The 26,644-nt window shown below is 42.5% G+C and overlaps 1 protein-coding gene across 1 annotated transcript in view; it reads left to right on the forward strand.

Moving 5' to 3' along the window:
- The window catches only part of Park2 (parkin RBR E3 ubiquitin protein ligase), a 1,020,418-nt gene that overhangs the window by 493,111 nt on the left and 500,663 nt on the right, over positions 1-26,644 (forward strand). The window contains exon 5 of the mRNA XM_013024525.1: positions 7,485-7,568. Coding sequence (XP_012879979.1) covers positions 7,485-7,568 — 84 coding nt within the window. The remainder of the gene's footprint in view (positions 1-7,484; positions 7,569-26,644) is intronic.

Here is a 26,644-nt window from a genome sequence, read left to right on the forward strand (position 1 = left end):
AAGCCTATCTACCGTGTGAGTACCGAGTGGTTTTCTTGGGAAATAGTTCTTTTGTGAGCAGACCATTAACCTGTGGCTCCAAGCACTGCAGTGTAGCACTAAGAGATTTCGCTAGAAATCAGGTTTGGCTAGAATATGGGCAACAACCCAGTGCTACATAAATACCAGGCGATGTCCCTGCCGTTGCCTTTGTGACCGTCACTATTGTCTAGCAGATTAGATGGAATTTGCCAAATCACCTTAGACTCTTAGCTTCCTTGTATACCACGTAAAATATTTTCAAGGATGGAGATTTTATTATTGATACAATATATAAATGAAGAAGGAAAAGTATTAGCAAGGACCAGGCTAGTAATCTTATGAAGATTTTTTTTTAGTTACTCTTTACTTCTTAGTGTTCTTTACTTTGAAGGAATTGCTGATAAAAAAAAACAATCTCTTTGTGTAGACTGTAGTGTTCTATTATTTTTTCTGCTGAATTAACTGTGTAGAGATTTCATCTAAGTGTTCAGAGGTAAAAGTCTAAGATGTTACTGCTCTAAGAAGTCACAGGGTATAATCAAGTTAGAAAAGAGTATATACATTCATTACAGCAAAACGTGTTTCTGGTTTTTTTATAAAATGCGATGATATTTTCAAGTTTAACTTGCCAGAATAAATAGAACCAGTTTCTGGTTCTATCTAGTATTTATGTTTTAATATCTCCTGAACTTGGAAATTACATTCCTTGTTTGAAATTTTAAGAGAAGTACTCCAGGATACTGTTCAAATATTCACACATTTTAACTGGAAAATATGTCTATATTGAAGAGATAGCATGAGAACTTAGCACACATGCTGAGTTATCATTTCTCAAATGTTCATTTTGTCAGAAATAGGTGAGCAGGGGCATACACAGACCACAGTGACCTCACACTGCCTGGTGTATGTGTCGTTGTGAAATCTCTTCTCTTAAGCATAACCCCGAACTGTGACTTCCTTCTAGCCAATAGAATACAGAAGAGTAGTACAATGTCTAGATGTCTACCTATCTCACCCTTTATTATAGCATCTAAGACTTCCTTGATCACTTCCTTGATCACTTGATCAGGAAACAAAAACAGAAAGTAAACTCTGCCAGGCTGGATACACTCTGCCATTTTGATGCCTGCATGGCAAATAGTAGGAGGAGCCCTCCAGCCAACAGGGGGCAGAAAGCTGAAGCTGGCTCAGTTACAGCCCCACGGAAACTGACTCTGCCGGTACATTTTATTCATTCATTTGTTCAGAGTTTCAATAGATATGTGGATGAAGCCCTGGTTTGGAGTCATTATGAATTACAGTTAGGAAAAGGTACATGCAATTCTTCACGTGGGCAAATTTTCATGTTCTAGGTGACTATTTGGGAGTTGAATGGCTTGTGTTAGTTATAGGTTTGCTTCTTTAAGACACGCCTAATCAGTATCTACAGTACTACACTAGTTCTTACTTACACTGGTGGTATGTGGGTTGCAGTGGATTTACAGTTTGTCAGTATTGGGTACAGACGCCTAAATTGTTTTACTCATTTGAACGGGTGTGCTTTGTTCATTGTAGTTACCCTATGAAATCTACAAGAAAAGTGATTCTTCTCTTTATGATATTACCGAATTCACAGTGGTTAAGAAGTGTTGGATAAATATTGGGTGAGTGAAAGAATGTTTTTGTTCAGAGGATATTTTTCTTTTTCAGAGGGTATTTTTCTTTATTGTTGTTCTTGCTAGCTTCCTAATAATTGCATCACAGAGCCTCTGCTCTCACCGGAGCACTTTGCTTAGCTTTGCCTCAAGCAGAGCCTCTCAAAACCTGTGGAAAAAGATGGACGTGCAGTAGAGAATCTACTACGCAACTCATGCGGATGTCTACTCTAACAGAGCTCCCTGTGGCATTTTCTTGATAGTTGTGTGATCCCTGGGAGTAGTGGTTTAATAGGAGAATTGAGAAATAAAAGAATTAAAAAAATGTCTACTGGGGCTACGTCAGTTCCCTCGGAAATAATATCTTAGTGCTAAGCTTTTGAGTAAACTAAAAATAAGCTACCTAGAAAGTTCTATTTTAAGAACAAAGAACTAGTACAACTGTGGCCATTAAAAATAAAAAAGCATAAAGGTCACGATATGCCAGGCACTGTCCCGAACATGAAGGAAGTATTCCCCTCCCCCCCACATTTTCAGATGAGGAGCATTGTTTGGAACGGATAGATGTTTGGAATGGATGGATGAAACTAGGTCAGACATACCTTAGAAACTAGTGGAAAGGGACGGAAACACATTCTTGAGCTTCAAAGTTCCCTCACTTCCCCATTTTGTTGCAGATGGTGATTAATAGATGAAAGTTTCAAAACTTAGACTGCAGCTGTTTTAAAGACAGTTTTGCGTTTGCTGTCTTATACTCCAATATGATATGACAAATTTCAAAATAATTCTAGTCCCTTAAGTTTAATTTTATGACTTTATTTGTGGAATTTTTCAAGGAAATGTTTTTAATGCAATGAATTTGATGGCAACATGAGATCACTGGTAACAAGTATAGTTTAAGTAAAACCCAATGTTACAGTAACAATAACTTTGCAAGAAAAAAACAACCTTGCAAAGGTGACAGTTTGTAGCAACACTCTGGGAAACAGGATTTGAGACTTGTTTTAACCAGTAATGCCTATACCACGTATGGAGAGTAGAATGAGGAGCTCATTTGGGTAACTCAGGAAGAATAACCTTTTACTTTCTCTGTCTGACCTTGTCAAAATGATATGGATAGGAAATAGCTTGCTACAGCCTTCAATATGCCACTAGATTTGGCATTATAAAACAGAATTATTTTTGGAATGTTTTAAACTGAAAGTTCAAGTTTACACTTTATAGAATTTATCACTGTTTTCTACTTTGGAATCAATGAATTTCTGATTTGAATGCATCATCTTATTGGTAGATTTATGAAGTATTCTACTTCATAATTTTCTGTAGGTTAGAACGCTAACCTGACATCTGTAGTTAAGAGTTTTCACTCACTGATTCAGATAACTGGAGGACCCGCTGCTCTGAGGTCTGCCTGTGTGGCTCTTTGTGGCTCTACACCTTCTCAGCTCTGGTCAGCTGCACCAAGGTTTCCATTGAAATATTTCTCCCTTGACACTCCCTTGTACAACTAATATGATTTTTTAGTACCCAAACTGCCCCCTATGCTTTTCCCATGAAGACTGGATAGTAAAGTCTGTAGAGTTTGCAGGTCACGTAGCCTGTGTTGTGAGTAAACATCTCTGCCCGGCTACCGTCAGACCAATCAGAGACTGTCTACATACCCTTCTGTCTACAAAATTTGGTTTTTGTGCCCTGAAAGTTCAATTTCACATACTTTCCATGTGTCCTGAAATAGCATGTTCTTTTAATGCTTTTCAACCATTTAAAAATATGGAGACATTTCTTAGCTCACCGACTGTCCAGTATAATAACAGAATCGGGGAGAGATCTGACCAGAAGGCCAACTCAATCAAGCCTGCTATCGTTGGTACATTAATCAGTTTTCCATTACTGTACCAAGTACCTGAGATAAATTTACTTAAAAAGAGGAAGGGTTTGTTTTATCTAACAGTTTTTCAGGTGTCAGTCCACGGCCAGTTGATTATTGCTTTGGATCTGTGGCAAGTTATGAGAGAGACATGGAAGAAAGCCTTTTGCTTCAGAAACTACAATTAAAAAAAGAAAGAAAGAGGTGGAATCCCACAAATTTCCTTGAAAGCTCACTCCTAATAATCAGAAGACTTGCCTCTAGACCCTACTTCTTAAAGTGTCCAATAGCTCCAAGCTGAAAACTAAGTATTTAGCAGTTTTCATGCACAGTGTGCAATGATTAGTTACAATGCAGGATTTTCTAAAGTCACAAATCTGCTTTGTGAGGACATGGGTTTACTAAATATATGTTTCTATTGTGAAATTAGGTGAGCATTTGTACTGATGCTCTGAGTAGTACAGACAAACTAGTGTATATAATTCACTGGGTTGGGTCCTATAGCTAATAGAATTCTAGTTAATTTTACTACTTACATCATTATATTATGGATTGAAATAAAACTCTAAATGGAATTTTTCATAAATTTGCTGCACAACACAAAGAATTTAGCATATTATATGGCATATTCTATCTTACCTCATGAAAACGGTAAGATTTGTTACATAGATCTTTTAATTTTTTGGAGTGTGGTACTAGGATTTGAATTCAGGGCTTCATTAAAATTTGTTTTAAGCTAGGCATCAGTGGCATAGGTCACTAACTCAAGCTACTCAGATGCCTGAGAAATGAGGATCACGGTTCTAAGGCTGCCTGGGCAGGATAGTCTGTGAGTCTACTCTCTTTTTTTTTTTTTTTTGGTTGGTCGTGGGTCTTGAACTCTGGGCCTGGGTGCTGTCCCTCAGCTCTTCAGCTCAAGGCGAGCGCTCTACCACTTGATCTACAGCGCCACTTCCAGTTTTCTGATGGTTTATTGGAGGTAGGAGTCTCACAGTCTTTCCTGCCAGGGCTGGCTTTGAACTGCGATCCTCAGATCTCAGCCTCCTGAGTAGCTAGGATGACAGGCGTGAGCCACCAGCACTGAGCTGTGAGACCACTCTCTAATTAACCATCAGAAAGTCTGCAAGTGGAGCTGTGACTCAAATGGTAGAGTACTAGCCTTAAGCAAAATAGCTCAGGGACAGCGCCTGGGCACTGAGTTCAAGCCCTAACACCCATACCTCCCAAAAAGCGTGAATTTTGTCAGCGTCCATCATATGGGTATGTGGAAACATCATAATGAAATCCTTTTTTTAATTAATATATACTAACAAAAATAGGTCTGTGAAAAAATGTTTTAATTGCTATTCGGACACTAAACACTAAGGAGTGAACAAAAATACCCGATACGAACTGCCTGATGACAAACCGTGTGACTCTGTGTCTTGGACCCCAGGACAGCACCCCCCCCCACGGGGTGTGACTTGCTAGGAGGACTTGCAGGACTGGCTGTGTGGTCAGGTCAGGGTCAGATCCCTGCTCTGCCTCGGGAGGGGGTGCGGGGAGCAGCCGCACAGGATGCCAGGGGCTTGGAGCCTGGGATTTCATGGGGAATGGAATCTGGTCATGGGGGGCTCTCTGACCAACACAAAGCACGATCCCAGACTCCCTGAGAGGAAGAAGGAATTGAGTTTGAAGAGCAAAGTGCCTTCCTTCTCCAGACGGCTCCATCTGCATGCCACCCACAGCAGTTCCTTCACAGCCCCAGCGCTCAAATGCCAGCCAGCCCAGGCTGACTATAAACTTTTAACAAGAGCAGCTTCAGGGCTGCTGGGACTCTGTGTGCCCTAGCTCCCGCTGACGCAGAGGTGAGGGCTAATGATCTGTGAGTTCAAAATCCGAGGCCTCCAAAGGTCTGGGTTAAGTGGCTGCTGTTGAGTGGCTCTGTCTTCTCCAGGTGTAGCTCAGCTTCACACATTCTGCGTTTTCTCTAGACTAGAGCAGTTGTGCGTGCAGGTGTCCTTTGTGTGTGTGTGTGTGTGTGTGTGTGTGCGCGCGCAAGCACGAATGTGGCATGTGTTCTGTTGTGTGCATGCGTGTAAGTATATGTGAGGCTTGTGTGGTGTATAGATGTGGTGCATTGTGGTGTCTGTGTGAATGAACATGTGACTAAGAGTCCTGTGTAGATGTGTGTGAGCATGTGTATATGCGCACACGTGTACATGCATGCAAGTGAAGGTGGCTCTTGCTCCTGCACAGCTTCTCTGGCATATTCACTATTTTCTGCTGCAAGATGCCAGCTGCTGTGAGCCGATTGCTCGAGCTGACCCTTGGGGACCCTTTGGCCCCTGGGACTTAGTCACAGCTCAGTTGCAAGTGTCTGGTACCACAGACCCTGCTCCTCTGAACCTTCCCCATTCAGTGCCAGACACCCCTCAGCCCTCTGCCCATCTCCCTAGGTCCTTCTGCTCCCGTCCGCAGAGACCCAGCTCAGCACTTCCCTCCCTCCCTCTGCGGCCCTCTTCCACGCTGGACTGCCAAGGCCGACACCCGCTCACTTCCAACTCTCCTCAAACTGTCATCCTCCTGAGCCTGGAGTCCCACTTCCAACTCTCTGTTGGCCCCAAAGTGCTTTTACCTCTCCTCTACTTAATTCCATTTAATTGGCGCCTATGAAAGATGCAGGGTTTTAACTTCTGAGCTCTGAAGGTGTGACTGGGTCTGTAAAATTCCGTTTTCACATTTGCTTCTGAGCAGGCGAATCTGCCCTTTGTCTCTAGAACATTTTGGCATCTTGGCAAAGTCCGGCAGGCACAGAGACTTTCCCACTTCTCCAGCCTATTGCTCATTTCTAGAAAGAACAGGCGCTGGTGTCACAGGCTGCTGTGCCCCCCAGCCGGAGGTGGCTGCCAGAGCTCCCAAGGCCCAGGGGCAGGCATGCGCCCCACACTGCCCCGAGGTTTTTGGTGAGTAATTTCCTTATATCCATCGTCATTTACAATCAACAATTAAAAACACAATGAACTTAAGAAATGTACCTAATTAAATTTTTGAACAATTACATATATCAGAGGAGGAAACTACCCTGAAAGATAGAGAAGATAGAGATCGATTGCATCTGCATTTCTTGGCAATTTTTCTTCACATCCACCTAGGAACCCAGGGTATTCTTCATAACGAAGAACAAGAAATGATAGTCACCGTACACTATTTAGTTTGGCTGTGGATGTTTGTTTGAGGATTTGGGCTATTTCATAGAACTGTGTTCAAACCATCTACAAATAAAATACACAGAACTCTTTGTGCATTTGGAGCCATCATAACGGTTTAGAAACTTAGACAAAGTTATGAAACAGAGACCTGGAATACTGTCACCAAGCCTCTTTTTGACAGTAATGTACTAAGTGACCCATTCCTCTTAAGTGTGTTTTTCCCCTGATTTAATACAAAGACTCCTGCTGTTACTGGCCTTTTTATTCCTCGGGTGCTCCGAGCCTTTGCTGCGCGTGTCTCGGGTCTGCCACTCCAGAGGTACGGGGAGGCCACAGTGGACACACAAGGTCTGCCCTGCAAAGCCCATGTCTTACGGGATGCAGACGCCCATCCGCCAGCCATGCCACTGCGCAGGGATAGCTGCTGTGAAGCAAAGGGGAGAGGCCGGCCGGATGGAGAGATGAACTTCCTGGGAAGCCCACATTTCAACAGGACCCTGGGGGAGGAATGGGAGTGGAAAAATGACATCTCTAAACCCAAGTGCCTAGTAGACGTATATATTTATGATGATAGTTTTGACCTAGCGGATCTCGCGAAGCGTCTGGAGAGGCCCATGTGGATGTGTGGATGTGCATGGAAAGGTGGCAGGACTGCTTGCTTTCTTGTCTTACCACCGCACCATGCGAATGGAAAGACACTAGAAAATATGCGAGCGAGTACATTTACATTATAATGGGGCAACAACACGATGATGTCTTTTCTTTTCCAAGGGTCCATCTTGCTGGGAAGACGTCTTAATTCCAAGCCGGATGCGAGGTGAATGCCAGTCCCCAGACTGTGCCGGCACGCGAGCCGTGAGTACCTGAGCAGAGCCTTCTAAACTCTAGTGTTTACCAAGAAACTAAAACAGAGACAAACATGCCCATCGAGTTCACCCTGGGGGATAATATACACATGTATTCAGAACATTCACAGAAAGTTCTCCCTGTAGCATTGCCTTCCAGTGTCACTTCTCTACTGAAAACTACTTTTGGTGATGTGCATGCACCTGTGTGCACCTGCACGCGTGTAAACACACACACACACATACATCTCTCTCTCACACATACACACACCTCTCTCTCACACACACACACATACCCCTCTCTCTTTCTCTCTCTCTCTCTCTCTCTCTCTCTCTCTCTCACACACACACCTCTCTCTTTCTCTCTCTCTCTCTCTCTCTCTCTCTCTCTCTCACACACACACACACACACACACACAGAGTCTTCACTCTTCCAACTTTAACAGTCAACACAGCAAGTGTCTGCAACCCCAGAAAGTCTAGGAATTTCTCCCAGCGCCAGGCTAGCACTCTGCAGTGGAGACTACTGAGTGGCCTCTAACAGAGTTCTGTTCTGACACCATCTTCCTGGAGACCGCTTTCCGTGCCATAGGACCAGGACTCTGCTCCAACCTACCCCTTCCTCACATGCCAATCCCAGTACCACATTTCCCCTCTGCTTTAAATCAGGGTCCCCACAGCCCCCATCTCTGTTTGTTAGGGTGACCCAGAGGGGCACAAGAACACCCTTATTTTCCACTTTCTGGCTTATTTACAAACAATCATCCAAAGAACACAGCTGAGGAGAGGCACAGGGCAAAGCAGAGCTTGGGTGGGGAGGGGCCTGTGTCTCCCCCTTGGGGTCCCTCTGGCTACCAGAAGCCTCCCTGCCCCCACCCTGTCCTCGGCGGTGCACATGCCTTTGCTACTCAGGCGTGACTCAAGCCATTGTAGTCATTGCTCACCCACTGAACCTTGAACTCCTCTGGCCTCTGGATATTGGACAGTGGGTTGATGGTGCCAACTCTCTTAATTCTGCCCTCGTCTTTCTGGTAGCTGGCCCCAGCCTAAACCTTCCTACGGCTCCCCGCCACCCGCCAACTCGTTAGCCTACCAAAAATACATTCCAGGGCCCCAAGCAGCCGAATGGCCAGCATCAGGGACCCAGACAAAATGTCCAGCGCCACACAGTTTCCCAGGTGACTTGCTGAAATGTGTCAACTCAGACTTTCTTACAAAGTGTTAGTTGTGGGCAGAAAAGAAGACACTACGGGAAAGGGCTTGTTCTGAGCCTGCCAAAAGAGAAAGAAAAGAGATATAACATCAATCTTATTTCCCAGTGCTGATATCTTTTATTTATATTCCATATCATTCAGAGCTTTCCTTTCTGCTTTCTCTCTTCCTACTTTCTTTGGCAGTTTTCTGACATGGTAGACTATTAGAAAATGTGTTGTGGCTGGCCAGCTATATAACTGAATCACCAGCCCCTGTTCTTTGTAACTTTTCTCTCTCTGTAAGCATATGCCATATGCTTCACAGAGAACAGATGCTTCTAGAAACGGACCCCAAGCTCTGAAGTTATTTTAAGAATAATTTTATGATTATGGTTACGTTTATTGCTTGTATTTTGTGTACTTTTTACCTCAGAAATCTTTGGGTCCAGCCCACTCTGACTGCCTATCCTTTCTGAACTGTAAATACTATCATGGTGCCAACACAAATGTCAGTGTTAGTTCGCAAACTGTCACAGCCAGCTGGCAGCTCATATCTCCTCTAAGGAACAAAGTCTGTCAGCAGCAACAGGTACAGTGTTTGAGTTAAATCATTAGAGGAGCCTTCCCTTGCCAGTCTGCAGGCTGATGGCAAGGGAACCAAGATAGCAGCGGCAGGGAGCAGTCACACACGCATTCCCCTCAAGCTGGCGAGGGACCGGGCACACACACTCATTAACGCAAATTCTGAGGAGAGAAATCCTGGAGAAAAATAATGATGTGCGTGTCAATCACGGATATCAAAGCATAATACAATCTGTGACTTTCCTACTGGCATGGAATTAAAGTTTATATTTTTAGAGGGAAGAACTGGTAAGTATGAATATATATACACATGTATACTAATATGCATGTTATCATATACATAATATCTAGGAACAAATACATAATTTAGCTGTCGGTATGTGTCAGTACATGCAGTAATCACTCATCTATCCAACCATTTTTCTGTCCATCCTCTGGTTTGTAACCTGCTGGTCTCCACCTTGTCTTTATGGACACCTAAGTTCCTTTGAAAATCTATTTCAGCTGTTGACTGACTGCCTTTCCTATTTCTTGATGGTAACTGATGAGATTTAGTCATAATAGAATAAATAATTCTCTAAGGATTTGGTTTCAAATCAGGCAACATAGGAAACTCTGTAGTGTTGCTGAAAATCAAACCTTTTGCTTGTTGAATATGTAACTGACCTCCATTGTCAATGCAGTATAAATTAATTTATATCACAATGCTATTTCTTGTAGCATGGTCAACTGAAATCTCTAAAAACCCCTTTGTAGTATACACCATAGAAAGATACTAAATTAAAGATATGTATTTCTAAAGGAACAGTTGTGCTAGTAAGGAATATTTCTATGCCAAAAATTAGGAGGAAACTTCCAGAGAGTGAACAGTGTGAACTCCAGCCGGGCGCCACCTTGTGGCAAGCCCTGATTTCGGGGGTGAGGGCGGCCGTTTGAAGTCTAGGTCCTGTCCAGGCTGGAGAGGGCAGTGACACAATCCCATACAAAGCTGTAAAGTGAGGTGCTCTCGCTTGTGAGGGCCTTGGCAGGAGCCCTGCCTTTTTGGCTCTTGCTCAAGGTAAAGGAGGAAATGTTGCCTATCTTTATCCAAGTTGGAGCCACTCAGTAGTCGCTCTTACTACATGGTATGTGGAGTCTGAAGCCTGCCACATTGTCTGGGTTAAGTTTGTGTGGACAGTAGTAGACACTGGGCTGAAATGAGCTGGGACCCTCTTAGGGGCTCAGATAATGCTTCACAGAGCTAGCAAGAAAAAAAAAGCAGAAACCTCATGGAAACGACCTGCCACAACAGAGAAAATTCACATCCAAACCTGGAAACTTTTAAAAAATTTGAAATGATCAGGCAAAGAATACAAATATGCTTTCTGTGATATAACAAACGAATAAGAAACAAGACTGTCAGAAACTTCCAGAGATATTAAACACGCGCAAGAAATGTTAGAATTCATCATTACAAATATTGGCACCAATATTATTATAAATAGGCTAAGTAGCAAATAAGCCCTAGGTAAAAAGTAAAATCAAAACTTACATCTGAAACTTGACCTGGAATAGATATCCAAAGTGCAGCCAGAAAAGAAATGGATTTACAATATAACATAGAGATAACAAAACATGAACATTTGAAGTTTCAAATGTTAGATTTACAGAAGGAAACAATAGAGAAAATGTTTGAAAGATATTATTTAAAGAAGTAATGAAGTAGAACTTTGCATAATTTTCAAGAATCCCAATGAGTTCTAAGTAGCATAAGTAAAACAAAAGCCACATCTGAATAAATCACACTGAAAGTATGGATTGTCAAAGTCAAATACAAACGCAAATCAGCCAGCATGACGAAAACTCATTACCTACATAGAATGACAGTCCAACCGGTAGTTAATTAATCACCACGGTAAGACAGATGACAAAGGAACAGTATCTTCAGAGTATTGAGAGAAAATAAATTTTAAGCTAAATTATATTTGAGAAAAAAATCTGCTAAAAATGAAATATATGGCCAACAATAAAAAGATATTTTCAGGCAAGTAGAAACTAAGGAATATACTACCATCTACACCTTACTTGATTACCTTTTATTCTCAAAAGTTAAAATGTTGTACAAGGGAGTTGCCGTTTAACCAGTCTGTTCACGTGTCCAGTGCTTCCTGACCATCTCCCCTTTTCTCCTTCCCCCAGACTTCAATCACACAATTTAGAAGTAAAGGGAATGGGGGCTGGAAAGGTGGCTCAGTGGTAGAGTGCTTGCCTAGCATGCATGAGGCCCTGGGCTAGATGCCTCAGCACCACATAAACAGAAAAAAAAGCCTGAAGTGGCGCTGTGGCTCAAGTGGTAGAGCGCTAGCCTTGAGCCAAAGAAGCCTAGAGACAGTGTCCAGGCCCTGAGTTCAAGCCTCATGACAGGCAAAAAAGAAAGAAGAAAGAAAGAAAGGGAATGATCCTAGGAGGAAAGCCTGAAAATTAAGAAGGAACAATTGAGAGCAGGTGGCACATCTAAATAAAATATAGTAATGCATGTTAGATTCAATTCATGAGAATATTTGTAAAGATAAAAGTCACTAGATACCTATAGCATGTGAGAACATGAATGCATTCAATAATCTTTTAAAAACACTTTTTACCAAAGGCAGAAGTGACTACAGTGAAACCTTTTTGGGAGCTGTGCATGCTCCTGGCCATCCTCGGGGCCAAAACGGCAAAGGCACCTGTCCACCGCAGGGGGCGGGCGGGGCGGGGGCGTGCATGAGTGCAGCGGTTAGGAAGGAACTGATCCCATGAATGTGCACAGACAAGGGCAGAGGCTGCACGTCGCCTCCCAGCGGTGAGCTGAGCTCCTCAGCAGCACGCCGAGGCCCTGTGGGCTCCCCACCCTCACAGGGCTGGCTAAGAGCCAGCGCCCCACCTTCACCCAGGCGGAGCACAGACCGGAGCCCCCAGAGGAAGGACTGCTGAAGGAAAGTTCTCCTATGTGTCCACCTCTAGTTCCTCGGCTTTCTGCCCAGATAAGTTGGGGGTGTTTCCCTCTGGACTAGCCCAGCAATAAAGACTGCTTCTCCCTAAAGGCCTTCTTCATCCAGTGCTGGGGCTCCAGCCAGGCCTGTTTGGCCCTAGTTAGGTCTGGGTCCCCATGGACCAGCGCCTCTGTCCTTCAGCAGTGTTCTAGTTCTATCATGCATGGCCCTGGGCTGCACCGTGTTCTGTTTCTATCATGTATGGCCCTGGGCTGCCTCCCGTGGCTGAGGGCTCCTCTAACAGCCTCACTGGGACCTCAGGCCGCAGCCCTCGGAGCAGGCCTGGCAATCCAGCAGTCCAGTCATTGTCGCATGTCTTGAAACATGTCACCTGTCCAGAACAACCATCTGCGGGGCCAAGATGGCTCAGAGAAGAGGACTAGAGGAGAGGGCGAATGCACAAGGAAATCAGAATGGCTAGATAGCACATTGAAATGGCAGCACTCAAAACACACGTCACAATCACGAGAGGAAATGCCACTGCACTAACGGGAGTTTAGAGGGAAGCACTCCCAGTCAGAGGAAAAACAGAAATCCAACTTGGTGCAGGTTACGAAAACAACTAAAAGCCTGGGAAAACAAAACCATGGCAAGAGTGGAGAACACCGTTCCAGGCAGGTCTGAGCTAGAGAGCACTGCTGAAACTGTTGACCACAGAGACAGCTGCCTGCTCAGGAAATGAGGACTTGCTAGGGATGAGGATTTCTGGGTTTTGATGAACAGTTCGATGATACAAGAAGGTGTAACACTTGAAAGATGGTATGGTCTTCGAAATGCTGGCTGAAGATGCATGAAGGCATCACTGTCAGAGTCAACAAGTTCTCTGGGAGCCGGGATGCTGGTGGCAGGCTGCAGACGTGTGCCCGCAGAGCAGGACCCCATGCGTGGCCCCTGAGGCCGGCGCCCCACCCCCGGGACACCCCCCCTTCTCGGTAGAATTTTCATTAACAAAATTAATGTTTGATTAACAAAACCTGTGGAAGTGTCTACTTGACAATTCAAATGTCTGATTCAATAAGAAGATTCGTATGGGACTGAAGAATAATCAACAATATATCACCTCTCAGAAATGTTGGCATCCTGCTTAGCATTTGAACCAGTTCCATTATACTTCATAAAAGAAGAGGTAAAAATACTTAAGAATGATGTAAACATGTTGCTTAAGAAAATAGGAAAATGGCCAGCTCCAACTATTGCCTGTCTCCTCTAATTAATGAATTGAAAGAATGTTTGTAAGTGGAAGGAATGAAGGCGGCCATGCTGTTGAGTAACTGCTATGCTGACGGATGTTCGGCAGTCAACGTGTGGACAATTACTCTTAAAACAGTTCCTCTGATTATAATTTGATCATTTAACCACAATGTTTTTTAAAGTTGTTGTGTGGTATTTACTTCTTCAGGAAGTGAGTCTATAGGTATTTTTCTGAGTACTAATTTTTATAGTATTTTGGACATACTATATTCTCATAATAACCTAATTTGTATCATTTGGACAGGTATCTACATACTTACAATTCAAAAGAGCTAAGTCCTGAATCTATTCTTAATTTATATTTATACACTTTACAACAGTCTAACTGGGTCATTTTAACCTTGAATTTTGAGAGTACAAATGTAAACTTGACCCTACTTCACTTTTTACAGAGAAATCCAAAGCTAGTGCCTCTTCATAGTAATCACTGTTGTTCTAGGAAAGAGCATCACACCAATTCTGAAAGATATCTTTGCTTCTTAAAAAAAAACAATCCCAGTTATCTAGAAGAGTACAAGCTGTAGATTTCAAGGAGAACAAAAATCAATTAGGGTTTTCTCTATAGGTGAAATTAATTCCGCTTTAGATATGACATAGACTAAATTTTCTGTGTGAAACCTTCATCCACATACTTTGCCCATAGTGCATTAAACAGTCAAGGTGTCTGTGTGTGTAGGAAGTGTGTGTTTCTCTAGCATGTACACATATAGACTAAGGTTAGCCCAGAGGTCACAGCTTTCAGATATTCTTTGTGAGCTTCCAACTAGAACTTGGGAAGTGAGACGCTCCTTCTCAGAATCCTCACCAGGCCCTCTGGCTTCACAGGTACTGCTTTGGCAATGCTGCACTCTGCCAGACCTTCACCCCTGCAGGACGGGAAAGATCCCCTCAGATTAAAAAGAAAGAAAACTTAAAATCATTTCTCAAAGTAAAAGACATTCAAAGTCACTTTAAAGAGTCTTATTGAGAGTATTTCCCCCTCCACACACACACACACTATTTAGTAGCCTATAACATGCATTATAGTTTATATTTTTGTGAAGTAAAGTTTACCTGAAATCTTAAGTAAAATTTGCATATAGGAAATTATATAATGTTTCCTTTAGATTATTTGATTTTGATGGGGCCTAAACTCATTTTCTTCAGACATTTCTTCTTATTAGGAACAGTCGGGTAGGACCTCTTAAAATAGCTCTGAGATTTATTTCAAATGGAATTAGATACTTAAAATGATCCCCTGAACTATAATAAACAACATACTTATTAAACTCAGTATAATAAATGGAGAGGTTTCATCTTACTCAAAGCGCAATTTGTTTCTCACACTTTCCCCCGTTGGCCTCAGTATATGTCAACTGGAACGTTAGTTTGAAGAAAAGTTAATATTCATAGTCTGTATCTCTGATTTCATCTTCTTGGGAGATGCCGACTAAAACAGAACACATAGTAGATAAGAGTCCCCTAATACTGAACAATTTTGATTTATAAGCCATTTGCATATTTTATGTCCAAAAAGTTTCTTATTAATGTTTTAGTTGGATGAAGTTGCCGTCCTCCAAGGGGTCTGTGCATCCTTTGGTTGTTTCCATTATTGTTTCAGATTTTATTAGGATCTCACAAAGTGAGCCTCAGGGTAGAATAGATTATTCTTGTTTTTTCGGTATCTAATGATAATGACTGGTTGGTGTTGATGTGTTTGTAAAGGAAGATCTAGGGTTGTCTGAGGACGGCTGATGTACGTGGGGCACACAGGGCAGTCTGGGTATCAGCTCAGCCTCCATTTGTGCGGTCCCGGCTCATGTGAACCGCAGCATGGTCAGTAATAGTAAAGATTGTGTTGGCACAATCCCAGTCCCTGTGGCTGCCCGGAATCCCGCCAATGTCAGGGGGCAGCCGAGTGCCTATTGTGGAGGCTGGAGAACCAAGGCCGGGCTGAAGGGGAGCCTCGTGTCCCTTTCACTCTGCTCTGTGGTTGACTGACAAATGTTCCCCCTGCCCCATACTGTTCTCTCCAGTCATATTTTCTTAATTCTAAATAAAATTGGATTGTGAAAGCTTTGAAGTCAAACTCAGATTATGATTGAATGGTGTCTAAGCGTGACAAAACTGTTCTCTGTTTTCTGACATGCAATTTAGGTGACAAACTAGAAACTTCTTATAGCATTTTTCAAACACTGTTCATGTGTTTAGATCCAACGACAGCGTATTTCTCAGCCAACTTTGGAGTACTCGGTAAGAAAAAGTTCCTTTTGGAATTGATGAGATACTTTTGTTTTATAACTAGCTAAATCTTCGCAAAACTAGAATAAAATAATCAAATTTTTCTTGATTTAGCAATCTATTATGAAAACTAAAGTATCAAATTTCAGATTTAAGGAGGATCTAGAAATAAAAGTGGTTTTAAGAAGCCAGGGGTATGTGAGAATGTAAAACCAAGGCTCCTTTCAATTCAGGCTTCTTTACTCTGTGACTTATTTGGCTCTTTCACAAGTAGGCAGACCATTAAATCATCATTTATCTGTGCTTGGGACTGTTAACGAGTCTTTGTATGGAAAAGAGACTCGGTGCCAGAATCAGTGCCTGTACAGCTGTGTATCCCGCCTTAGGAGATCACCAGTGTTCAGATGGACTTAGTGTGTCCACACGTATAAGATCACCAGTGTTCACATGGGCTTCACGTGTCCACACTTACAAGATCACTAGTGGTCACATGGGCTTCACATATCCACACTTAGGAGATCACCATGTTCACACCGAGTTCACAGTAATCAGTCCTTAGATTAGTTGATCCTATCATTTTTCAAGCAATGTGCAGAGCCCATAATATAGTTATTAAATGTTGATAATAATTCTTGTCTCCTCATCCTGGGGAGTCTCAGCCCAAAGAATCATAAATTGTCTTTTATACTTGGTGATCTGTTAACCTCTAATTTGGAGTTTGTCTCTTCTTTTGCACAAAATAGAAAATAATCATAAATATTATCATGATAATATTTAAATATGAAAATTTCCAAACCATAATTTGAAAATGAAAGTCCTCACAATTTTCACTTCCTAATTTTAATTTTTTAAATAAAATTATTCTGAACCATATATACTAACAAGGAAGACATTTGAAAGTTCCATGGCTTAGAGGAGGAACCTAGACAACAAAGAAACAGCCAAGGTATTGTCATGATTAATTTTAAAGAAAGTGTGCTTCTAGATCAGTGGGTTTTAGATCAGAGAAGGAGATATATTGATCTACCTGAAAGGATAGCAATAAGTGTAAAACAGGTCCTTTCAAAGTAGATTGATAAATGAAATCATGAAAACTAGAGGTCAGAAAGATTAACTATCTCAGTACACATCACGGAGTCCCTCAGATGGGATGGTAGATTGCCTAACTAGAAATACCGGAGGGCACTCCCGAGAACCCCAGGCAGATACACAGGAGGCTCATGGAGTGAGAAGAATGGAAGGAAGATTCTAGAGCAACAGGGCATGGGCTTGAGGCCCTCCTGATCCTTCAAGCAGGTGCCCGATGGCTCTTCATCATGTCCACTGACAGTCATGAAGCCGCCCTCGTCTCTCTCACCCACGTCACGCTAGCTCCCGAAAGTTACCAAGCGCCATGTTCAAAGCACTTCTGAAGATACATACCTGCAGAAATTTTTACTTAAAGCCATTTATGACTTGAGATTTAAACTGCAAACCGTGATTTTTCATTGGACTGAATTCATGATGAAATGTCATTCACATAGGCAGAAACACTGAGCTTCTGATAGTCCTTGGAAAATAAATGGTGTGGGATTCTCAGGTCTTCTGAAGTTGTGGAAGGAGGGAATGATCATGACCCTCCATACTCAATAGGACAAACAAACCCCCTAAAGATCACGTCACATGAGAGATTTTTTTTAGAAGAGAAAAATGTTACTGGAAAAGCAGAATACCACTTGTAACATGTGTCTCCATTGAAAGCAATATAGTTAATTCTCATAACACAATGAGAATATGTGCTGTGCCCTAAACACTGACCTTCAACAGCTGGAGATCCAGTTGGAGAGAAAGTATTTCAGAAATAACTAGAAAACTCAGGGAGCTTGTAGGAATAGAAAAAAATGTGTATGCCATTCGCTGCCCTTAGAGTCAGAGAGAAATTCAGGCACGTAAAAAGAGTTAACCGTGACCTAAATACTGACAAGGGTGGGTGGAGAGACATACAAGGACCTCACTGTCTGCAGAGAGCGTGAGAAATCGGTGAATCACAAAGGCTATTGGACGACCACACTAAAAAAAGTGTCTGTGGGTGCTGAGCCCTGCATGGGAGCAGCCAAAGAAGGTGTCATGCAGGAAGCGAGCTCGGGGACGTCTCCACCGGTGGTGTGCCGGAGGTTGGGAAGAGGTTGAAGAAATGATGGCAACAAGGGGGTAGAAAATCCAGGCTGATTCATCCTGCACATTTGCATCATCTGCCCGCTCCCTGTTGGACAGTGCGCTGGGCTTCTGTGGATGTGGGCGTGGCGTGCTTTGAGGGAGCACTCCCTGTCAGATTGGAGAAAAGTACACCATGTTCAGAGCACAAGAAACAGGAAGGTTCTAGAAGGTTCCCTTGCCTGGGGCTGAGACAGACTGGCCCAGCAGAGCTGACTGGCAGGAAGCAGGGAAGATGCTTGGCAGAGATCCGTGGAGGGAGCAGGGAGGGGTCAGGGGGCGTGGGGTGCCTGGGCCCTGCGTGTGGCTTCTCTCTGCCATGGCGGTGTGGGCATTCCAAGGCCGGCATGGCAGGGAGGGCTGTTGTGGAGTGCTGGTATCAGGAACAAAGAGGAAATAAAAATCTTCAGGGGATGAAGAAAGCGTGAGGCGACTTTCCTTCAGGTTTTTTCTGCCCACTTTGGCAAAGTGTGACTAGGGGGGCATTTTGCCCTCCTTAAAAATAGAAACAGGCAACGAGCAGGATGGACGTACAGAGCGACTAGAAGTGCTTTGATTGGGTCATTAAGAGCAGCCAGGTGGCTGTTTTCTGCCGCAACCCCAGCAGGCCTGGTCAGCGGTCGGTGGGAATCCCATGTCCACCCCAGGCAGTTCTCCCATTATCTGAGACGCCATCCAGTCCCTTGGCTCTTCCTCCTTCCTAACGCACCGTTGGTCAAGTGTGCTGGAAAAACCAGGGTGTTTTCCTCTTGGCATGACCAACATATTACAGAGGGAGGAGAATGGGTTCCTAGGAGAGGAGGGTGGAATGGATCGGATCCTGGTGGGGTCAGTGGAGGAAGCTGCCTCCCTCGGCCGCCAGGGCAGCTGCGTGGAGCTGGGAAGCGCATGCAGCCTTCTCTCCCTGCCCTCGGCGTCACTCACCCCTGCTTCTTCCCAGGCCCTCGTTTTTGATACAAAGATGATAAGTAGGTTTCAAATCTCAATAGTACTTGTGAGGACTCCGGATCCTACAGATCTCCTTTGAATTTCCAAGATAAATAAATGCCCTGTTGGTAATCATGTAATTGTCAGGATCTGAAGATTCTCCTACCTTATTCAGAACTGTCTAAATTTCCCTGGAACCCACAACCATCACGTGGCTTTCTGATTCTCTGATTTATTAATTTCCTACTTGCCTTATGAAGATGAACCATTTTAGCAAAGAACCATTTCTCCATATGCCTCTACCACTTTGTTACGACTTGAACTGAGTCTCTTAAAAACTGTAAAGTCCACCAAGTGACTTTACGTTACGCAATTCTAACTCATATCATAATGCACATAAAGATCACCTCCAAAACCAGCTTCAGCTGAGTGCTTAGTAGTTCTAAATATTATTATATGTCTTTAAATTTGGACAGTTTTTAGTTAAAATGGAAATGTTGATAAATGCATTCACTTCTAAGAAGAGCTATGGTTCAGTTTATTGATGAGATGTGTATTTCATAAATACAAACACACATAGGTGGAAATGAGCGTGTGCACTTTAGGGTTCATTGTGGGTGAAGGATCATGGCTCCAGAAGAACAAAGCAGCAGAGCCAGAGATGTACACGCACTGGCGTTGAGCAGAGGCTGTGTGCAGACGCCTTCTGTTGACTCCCAGGGAACATTCTGACTTTAGAAAAATTTCCAAAAGAATTTCTCACTGCAGTGATCAGCCACAGTGATGGCACTAAACGAACTCTAGGTCTAACCGATCCCAGAAGGTTAGCTGGGGCTGGGCACACTGCTGCTGCAAGTCAGGAAATGTAGTCCACTAAGGCTGGCTTATAAGCACAATTAAAAGCATTATTACTTAAAATCATGGAATCACATCATATTTCCTTTCCGACTGTTGTGATGGAAGTATACGTAAGCATCTGTCAGAGCTATTTCAATGGGCCTTCAATAGACAAAAAATAAAACCAACAATCTAAATGCTTCACCATAGTGACAGCCAATTTCTATCTAGAAAGGGCAGGGGAAGCATGAAGATAGCGGGCAAATTAAATAAATAGGAAGTTATTAGTCTCTGAATCAAATGTTGTTTATGGCTCAAGATATATCAAATGGAAAGACCACCAGCTGATAAGAATTTCCATGAACTCAACCAAATATGCTTCTAGGTTTAGGAATTCAACTTTAGAAGCTCAGCTCTTGAGACTAATGACAATAGACTTATGAGCCATGATAGATACATAGCACTTTATGCTCTGCATCTATCCATAATTCCATAGCAATCCCATCTATACAACTGACTAATCCTCTCTTCCTTCTCTCTGCTGTCTTCCTTTTTCTCATTCATTCTGCTTCTCTTCCCCATACCTTCTTCTCTTGAACAGCTCTCAGTTTAGATAGCCTTAATCAAAATGACCATCCTCATAGGGTTTTATGAAAAAATGTTGCAAGTTCTTTAATGCTAAAAGTTACTATAAGCATCAAAAGTCAGATTCTGGAGTGGGAAGGTGGACCAGTGATTGAGTAACTTGTGCAGGTCCTATGTTCCATTCTAACTACCACAGACAAAAAAAAAATGTTGTATTTAATTTTCCTCCGGTTGGAGCTTGGTTGGTAGCAGTGGCTTGTTTCCAAAACACGGGAAACATTTCAAGTGCTGTTGTGTTGCCTCTGATGTCTTCTGAGATGCGTCCTTGGGTACTGACCGCATGTCCTGCGATGCACAGCTATAGGGGTCAGGTCCAGGAGGAGCTCTCAAACATCTTACAAATGCCGAGATTCCTTTCACCACAGGACAAATTTAATATAAAGCTTACTGGGTTGATTTCAGAAAGCACTTCAAGGACTAGAGAAAATCTACTATAATTCCTATTCAATGGATTACCATTTCTGCAAATAACACAGAGTATTCTAATTGGAAAGTTACTCTAACAGTAGTTTAGTAACCAATTATGATATCTGTAGTTCCTTAAATAAATGTACTCCATTTGCATTTTACATAATACATGCCTGTGTCATAGACAAAATTTTATACCAGCTGATCTAATCTGGAGGAAAAAAATAACAGTTTTAATGACTTTAGGGAAAACATTAATGTTGTTCTTGATTTTCCCCCCCAAAAAACTGTATTTCCATATGATTGTCATAAGACACTTTGAAATGTCATACAGGATGTACCAGTTGAAGCCATTGTACTTCACTTTCCTTGAATTAGCTATTTCATAATAAATATTACATTTTCTGATTTTTAAGAACACAATAGTGGCTGAAAAAATTAGCTAACATACCTTTACATAAAAGAAGTAAGACTCATCTTAATCAAACTACCTAGAAATAATGACTTACCAACGGTTGGCTGTTCTTCCAGTGTGCTTGTGAAATGTTTATGTGTATAAACCCTCAAATTGTGATCATGTTCCAGGGGTTATTGTGTCTGTGCATTGTGCCCAGTTTACAAGAGATGCATAAAGATCTACAGGATCATTTTCAATGCGATTTATTTGGTGCAATCAATCTTTTACAGATAAAAATTGAGGCTTATCTATGTTTCACTATAAAAACAACATGTGAGTGATCTTTTCTATGTCCACCCCTATCACATTGTACAGTCACAGCTTAGACCCTAACCTTGGATCAGAGTAGCTGAGGTAAACACACTTCATACTTGAAGTGTTGGACCTGGTTAGTCCTAAAGTAAAGTAAAGTCCTACCAGTTCCCACTCTCCCCTAAACCCCCAGCAGAGCACAGTGGCTCACCATTCTCTACCACAAAGTAATCTGGTCAGTCACTTAGCTGAAACAATACCTCTCCTTTGGAATTGTTCTTCTCTATCTACTTGGAGAAGCATTTACTTCTCATTATTGTGCTTAATCTTTTCTTATAATTGTTAACCACAGACAAACATCATAGTGACCCTTTCTGTGTCATTTATGTTGTGAATATCTTCACAGGAATATTATGTGTTTCTATAAATCTTGATGTATTGTGTTCTTAAGAGAGCATTGTTTCTGTGTAGAGGTGTGCCTCTTGAACCTATCACTTTCAGTGGGGCTTTATTCATTACTTAAGATAATTACAGGTATGCTTAAAATACAAACAACTCTTTTTTTCAGCTTAGCATTTTTAGGAACTTACATATTGGATTCATATAAACTTTATTTTAGTATGGAGAATTTTGTATGAATCTAACTTTACTTATTTCTGTACCCAAAATTTACAAATTGCATTTAGTACATCATTTGCTGATGAAAATGTATTTCCCTGCTTTGGGCTTGAAATAAATTCTGTTTATATTATCATAACTTTTAAGTCTATGTCTAGAGCCTGGCTCCAAATCTGATTTGACCACACTAGCATATCACAATGCATTTAATATCATAATATATTTAATATCAGTTATAATAAGTTATCCAGATGACTGCTATGCTTTCTTTGCAATCCACACAGATAGTTTTACCTGATCTAGAATAGTTTGTACATTTTGAAAGTGGTCGAAATAAACTTGATTTTATTGTAAATTAACATATACTGTAATCAAGAAGTTCAGTCAAGAGAGAACACAATTGAAGCATAAACTATATTATGGCAAGATGAATCTAGTTCAACCGGTGCTGGTATTTCTCTGAGTATAAAAATCATAATTCTATATTAAAAGATTAACATCTATCTTGGCTATATTTTCTTTAGAAGATGAAGGAGAGTCCTGGGTATAACCTGGGAAGATTACTTTTCTATAAATGGCAAATGTGCATTGTGTTTCACTTTGAGTGAAATATGCTAAACCATTTACCTTTAATTAGCTTTCAAAATATTATTGTTTGGTTTTTAGCGTTACTTGTAGAAAAATTAACTATTAGCAAATTAAGTACTATAGAGCTCGTTTGCGGGCGTGGGGAGGGGGTGTGCATGCCGGTGTCCCTGCAGCTTGATCTCCAGGTTTGGACCCCTCCCTGAACTTTCATGCTCAAGTCTAACACTCTACCACTTGAGCCACAGCTCCATTTCCAGGTGTTTTGTGGTTAAGTGGAGATACGAGTCTCTTGGGCTTCTCTTAGTTGGGGCTGGCTTTGAACCTTGATCCTCAGATCTCAGCCTCCTGAGTTGCTAGGATTACAAGTGTGAGCCACTAGTACCCTCCTTGTATTGCTCTTTAGCATTAATAATTCTTCTAAGCCTCACATTTTGTTCTATTCATTTCCCAAGCTTTATCCTGTACTTTCCTTCAATACGTGGATCTCTACACGTTTAGATAAGCAGAATAGAAGTTAGAATTCATAAGAAAAAGGCTTATTTTTATTGTTTTCTGACTTTTTTGAATCAATTTAGCACAGCAGAGAGTACACCTTACTCAAAGGAATCGTCGTGAGCTTGCTGTAGTGATTCTGGTGAATCTATACCCACGCTTAGTGCAGCACTGCCCGGTCAGCCTCCGTGGCCTCAGCAGGTGAACGGCTGAAACTGAATGAGGTCTGTGTACGCAGCGCACTGCTATGCAGCCCGGGAAGAATGAGCCATGCTACTGGCAGTAAAGTGGATGAAGCTGGAGAACAAATCGTTAAATGAAATAAGGCAGATTCTGGAAGACAAATATCAAATTTTTGTTTGTGTGTTATCATAGATGAGCCTATTAAGGAAAAGAAAGGAATGAGAGGAGGAAGAGAAGTGGGAAAGAGGAGATCAATGTGATCAAGTAAGTTAGAATTATAGATGAAAACACCATAATGATATGCATTATTTTGTACAATCAATAGATGCTAACAGAAAGTTCAGTAGATAGCATTGGAGCAAGAAAGACCCAGGGACAATTACGTCCCAACCTCTACTAGTTGTGTGACCTCAGGTACAATCTTAGTGTTTTACGCTTGAGCATAACCTGATCCTACTCTGCCCTGAGCATGGATAGAGGCCCTATTTGAGGAGAGAGGCATAGCACAAGGAAGGCGTCCTGTCTCTTGATGGCACTTTCTGATACATACACACACTCTGAACGTGGGTTGTTATAGGTGTTGCTGTAAACTCTAGCAGCGTTTTGAGAGAGGCTGGTATCATATTCAGTTTAAAATTATACATCACACCTGTGCTTCCACTTCATTTTTCACCGTTGTCAAAACTTACATAGGCTGTGTTCCCAAGGATTGTTTCTGCCCTAGTGTACCAGTTAATGTGGGGCCAGTTACGGCCAGAGCACTGTCAAGTAGTGTGCCTAATATCTAGTAGGTCTAGCTCAAAGCAGGAGCTTCTAATCTGGAGCATACTGGTACATCCTCTCAGCACACTCTGCCGAGTACGTTAGCACAATTCTCTGGAGAAGAGGGGGCGCAGATACAAAGACAGCAGAAAACACACAATGAAAAATTAAATGAAGAGCATAATTACCACTTAGGAGTGCAGTTTTCTGGAGGTCTACAACCTTGGGCTTCTAATGAAATACTAGCATGACAAGATTTCTATAACAAAAAAATCAATGAAAAACAATGTCTTATCTGTGAGAGAATGCACAGGAATGGCTGGGCCTCAGAAACCTGGCCTCCCACTTTGCCTCTTTAAAGAAACATTGACCCAGACGCCTCAGCTTCTCACTGTCAGGCGATGTTTTGGAACTCTGTGCTCTTCAACATGCTTTCAAGCTTCAAATACCAGAGATCTGCATTTTCCTATAGGAAAAGTATCAGTTATGACATAACTAAGACACTCAAATATACAATAAAGTATGCATTGTAGGCTTGACAGAGTCATGCATTCTAATGTGCCAAATGTTTTTTGCTACATCTAGCATTTAATACACTAAGCAGATAAATGAATGAAGTAAAAAAAAAAAAACCTTCTCTTCTGGTTTTTTCCTTCTGTGTTTAGTGCTTGAGACGGAAAGTGTCATTAAATGTCTTGCATGGAAAGATTTATTTCACAAGGCTGAAAGCAAGGCAGATTCCTGCAGCGTGAATTCAGACCCTGGGCCCTGGCATCCCCCGGCATGGCCCCTGGTCAGCACTTGCTGGGAGCTGTGACCAGCGGTGCAGAGGAGTCATCCGCAGCACTGGGACAGGTGCCCAGTGTCTTGAGTAAGAGATGCAGAAAGATGGGGCAGGATGGAGAGCAGAGAAATTGGGCCCAGCATCTTTTACTTCAAAAGAAAATATGACAAGGCCTCTGAGAAGGAACTCAGAAGCCTGGCTGTGTTTATTTTGTCTTCCTTAGCTAGACCTGGTTGGGTTTGTTGGAAGTGTGATGAGGCTGCCACTGTAGAACGGCTTACTCTGCCAAGGTTGTGTAGCAGATGCTAAAGGTTCGGACCCCGCGGGCTGCAGGAGCTGGCAGTCTCCCTAGCCTTGTCTCCTCCCTCAGCCACCTCCTCCGGGAAGGAGCACGGAGGCTGTCAGACACAACCTCACGGTACTTTAATGTGTTGGTTTCTTCACCTAGAAAAGAAATAATTGTGTGGTATCTCTGAGAGGGGAGTATGTCAAACAGCAGCACTTAGTAGCCGAAAACATTAATTTATTTTCTTCTGTACGGAGATGACTGATAGATAACTGGAGTGGCTTCTCAGGCTTTAAAATATTAGTTGTTGAAAAAGAACAAGGATGAGTTCAAATATAAACGCAAAGGACAGGAGCAGTGGCCCATGTGGCCGGGCACTGAACTGGAGGTCCCCGCCTCAAACTCCACGACCACCGCGCTGGTGGCTCACGCCTGTCATCCTAGCTACTCAGGAGGCTGAGATCTGAGGATCGCGGTTCAAAGCCAGCCCGGGCAGGAGCGACTGTGAGACTCCTATCTCCAATAAACCACCAGAAAACCGGAAGTGGCGCTGTAGCTCAAGTGGTAGAGCGCTCGCCTTGAGCTGAAGAGCTGAGGGACAGCGCCCAGGCCCAGAGTTCAAGCCCCATGACCAACAAAATAAAATAAAATAAAATATTAGTTGTTACCTTTATTATTAAAGGTAAAATCTTGGCCAGAATGGAGTGGTATACATCTGCAATCCCAGCTCCTTGGTCAAAGGCAAGAGGGGCTGAAGTCCAGGGCTAGCCCTGGAAAAAGTAAAGCTTTTGTTTTTATGTTTGAGACAGCAAAAGCAAAATATAGCCGGATGCTGATGCCTCACACCTGTAACCCAGCCATTAAAGAGGCTGAAAACCTTGGAAACAAGGTTTGAGGCAGCCCGGGCAGACAAATCCCCGGGACTTTATCCACAAAATGCCTGAATGGGAGGGATGGTTCAAGTGACAGAGTGCCAGCCATGATCACCAACAGCTGAAAAAGAACAAGGATGAGTTCAAATATAAACACAAAGGACAGGAGCAGTGGCCCATGTGGCCGGGCACTGAACTGGAGGTCCCCGCCTCAAACTCCACGACCACCAAAGAAAAATAACAGAATTGAATTTTTTTTCTTTGTCAGTCATGAGGGCTGCACTCTGGTCCTGGGCGCTGTCCCTCAGCTCTTCAGCTCAAGGCTAGCACTCTACCACTTGAGCCACAGCACCACTTCTGGCTCTTTTTTTGCTTAAGTTGTGCTGAGGAATTGAACCCAGGGCTTCGTGCATGCAAGGTAAGCACTCTACCACTGAGCCAGCTTCCCAGCCTCAATCGCCAGGACCACCAAAGAAAAATAACAGAATTTAAATTTTAAAGGATCAATAAGACACAGAAGCAGAA

This window comes from Dipodomys ordii, unplaced genomic scaffold (assembly GCF_000151885.1).
Source record: "Dipodomys ordii isolate 6190 unplaced genomic scaffold, Dord_2.0 Scaffold77, whole genome shotgun sequence".
NCBI lineage: Eukaryota > Metazoa > Chordata > Mammalia > Rodentia > Heteromyidae > Dipodomys > Dipodomys ordii.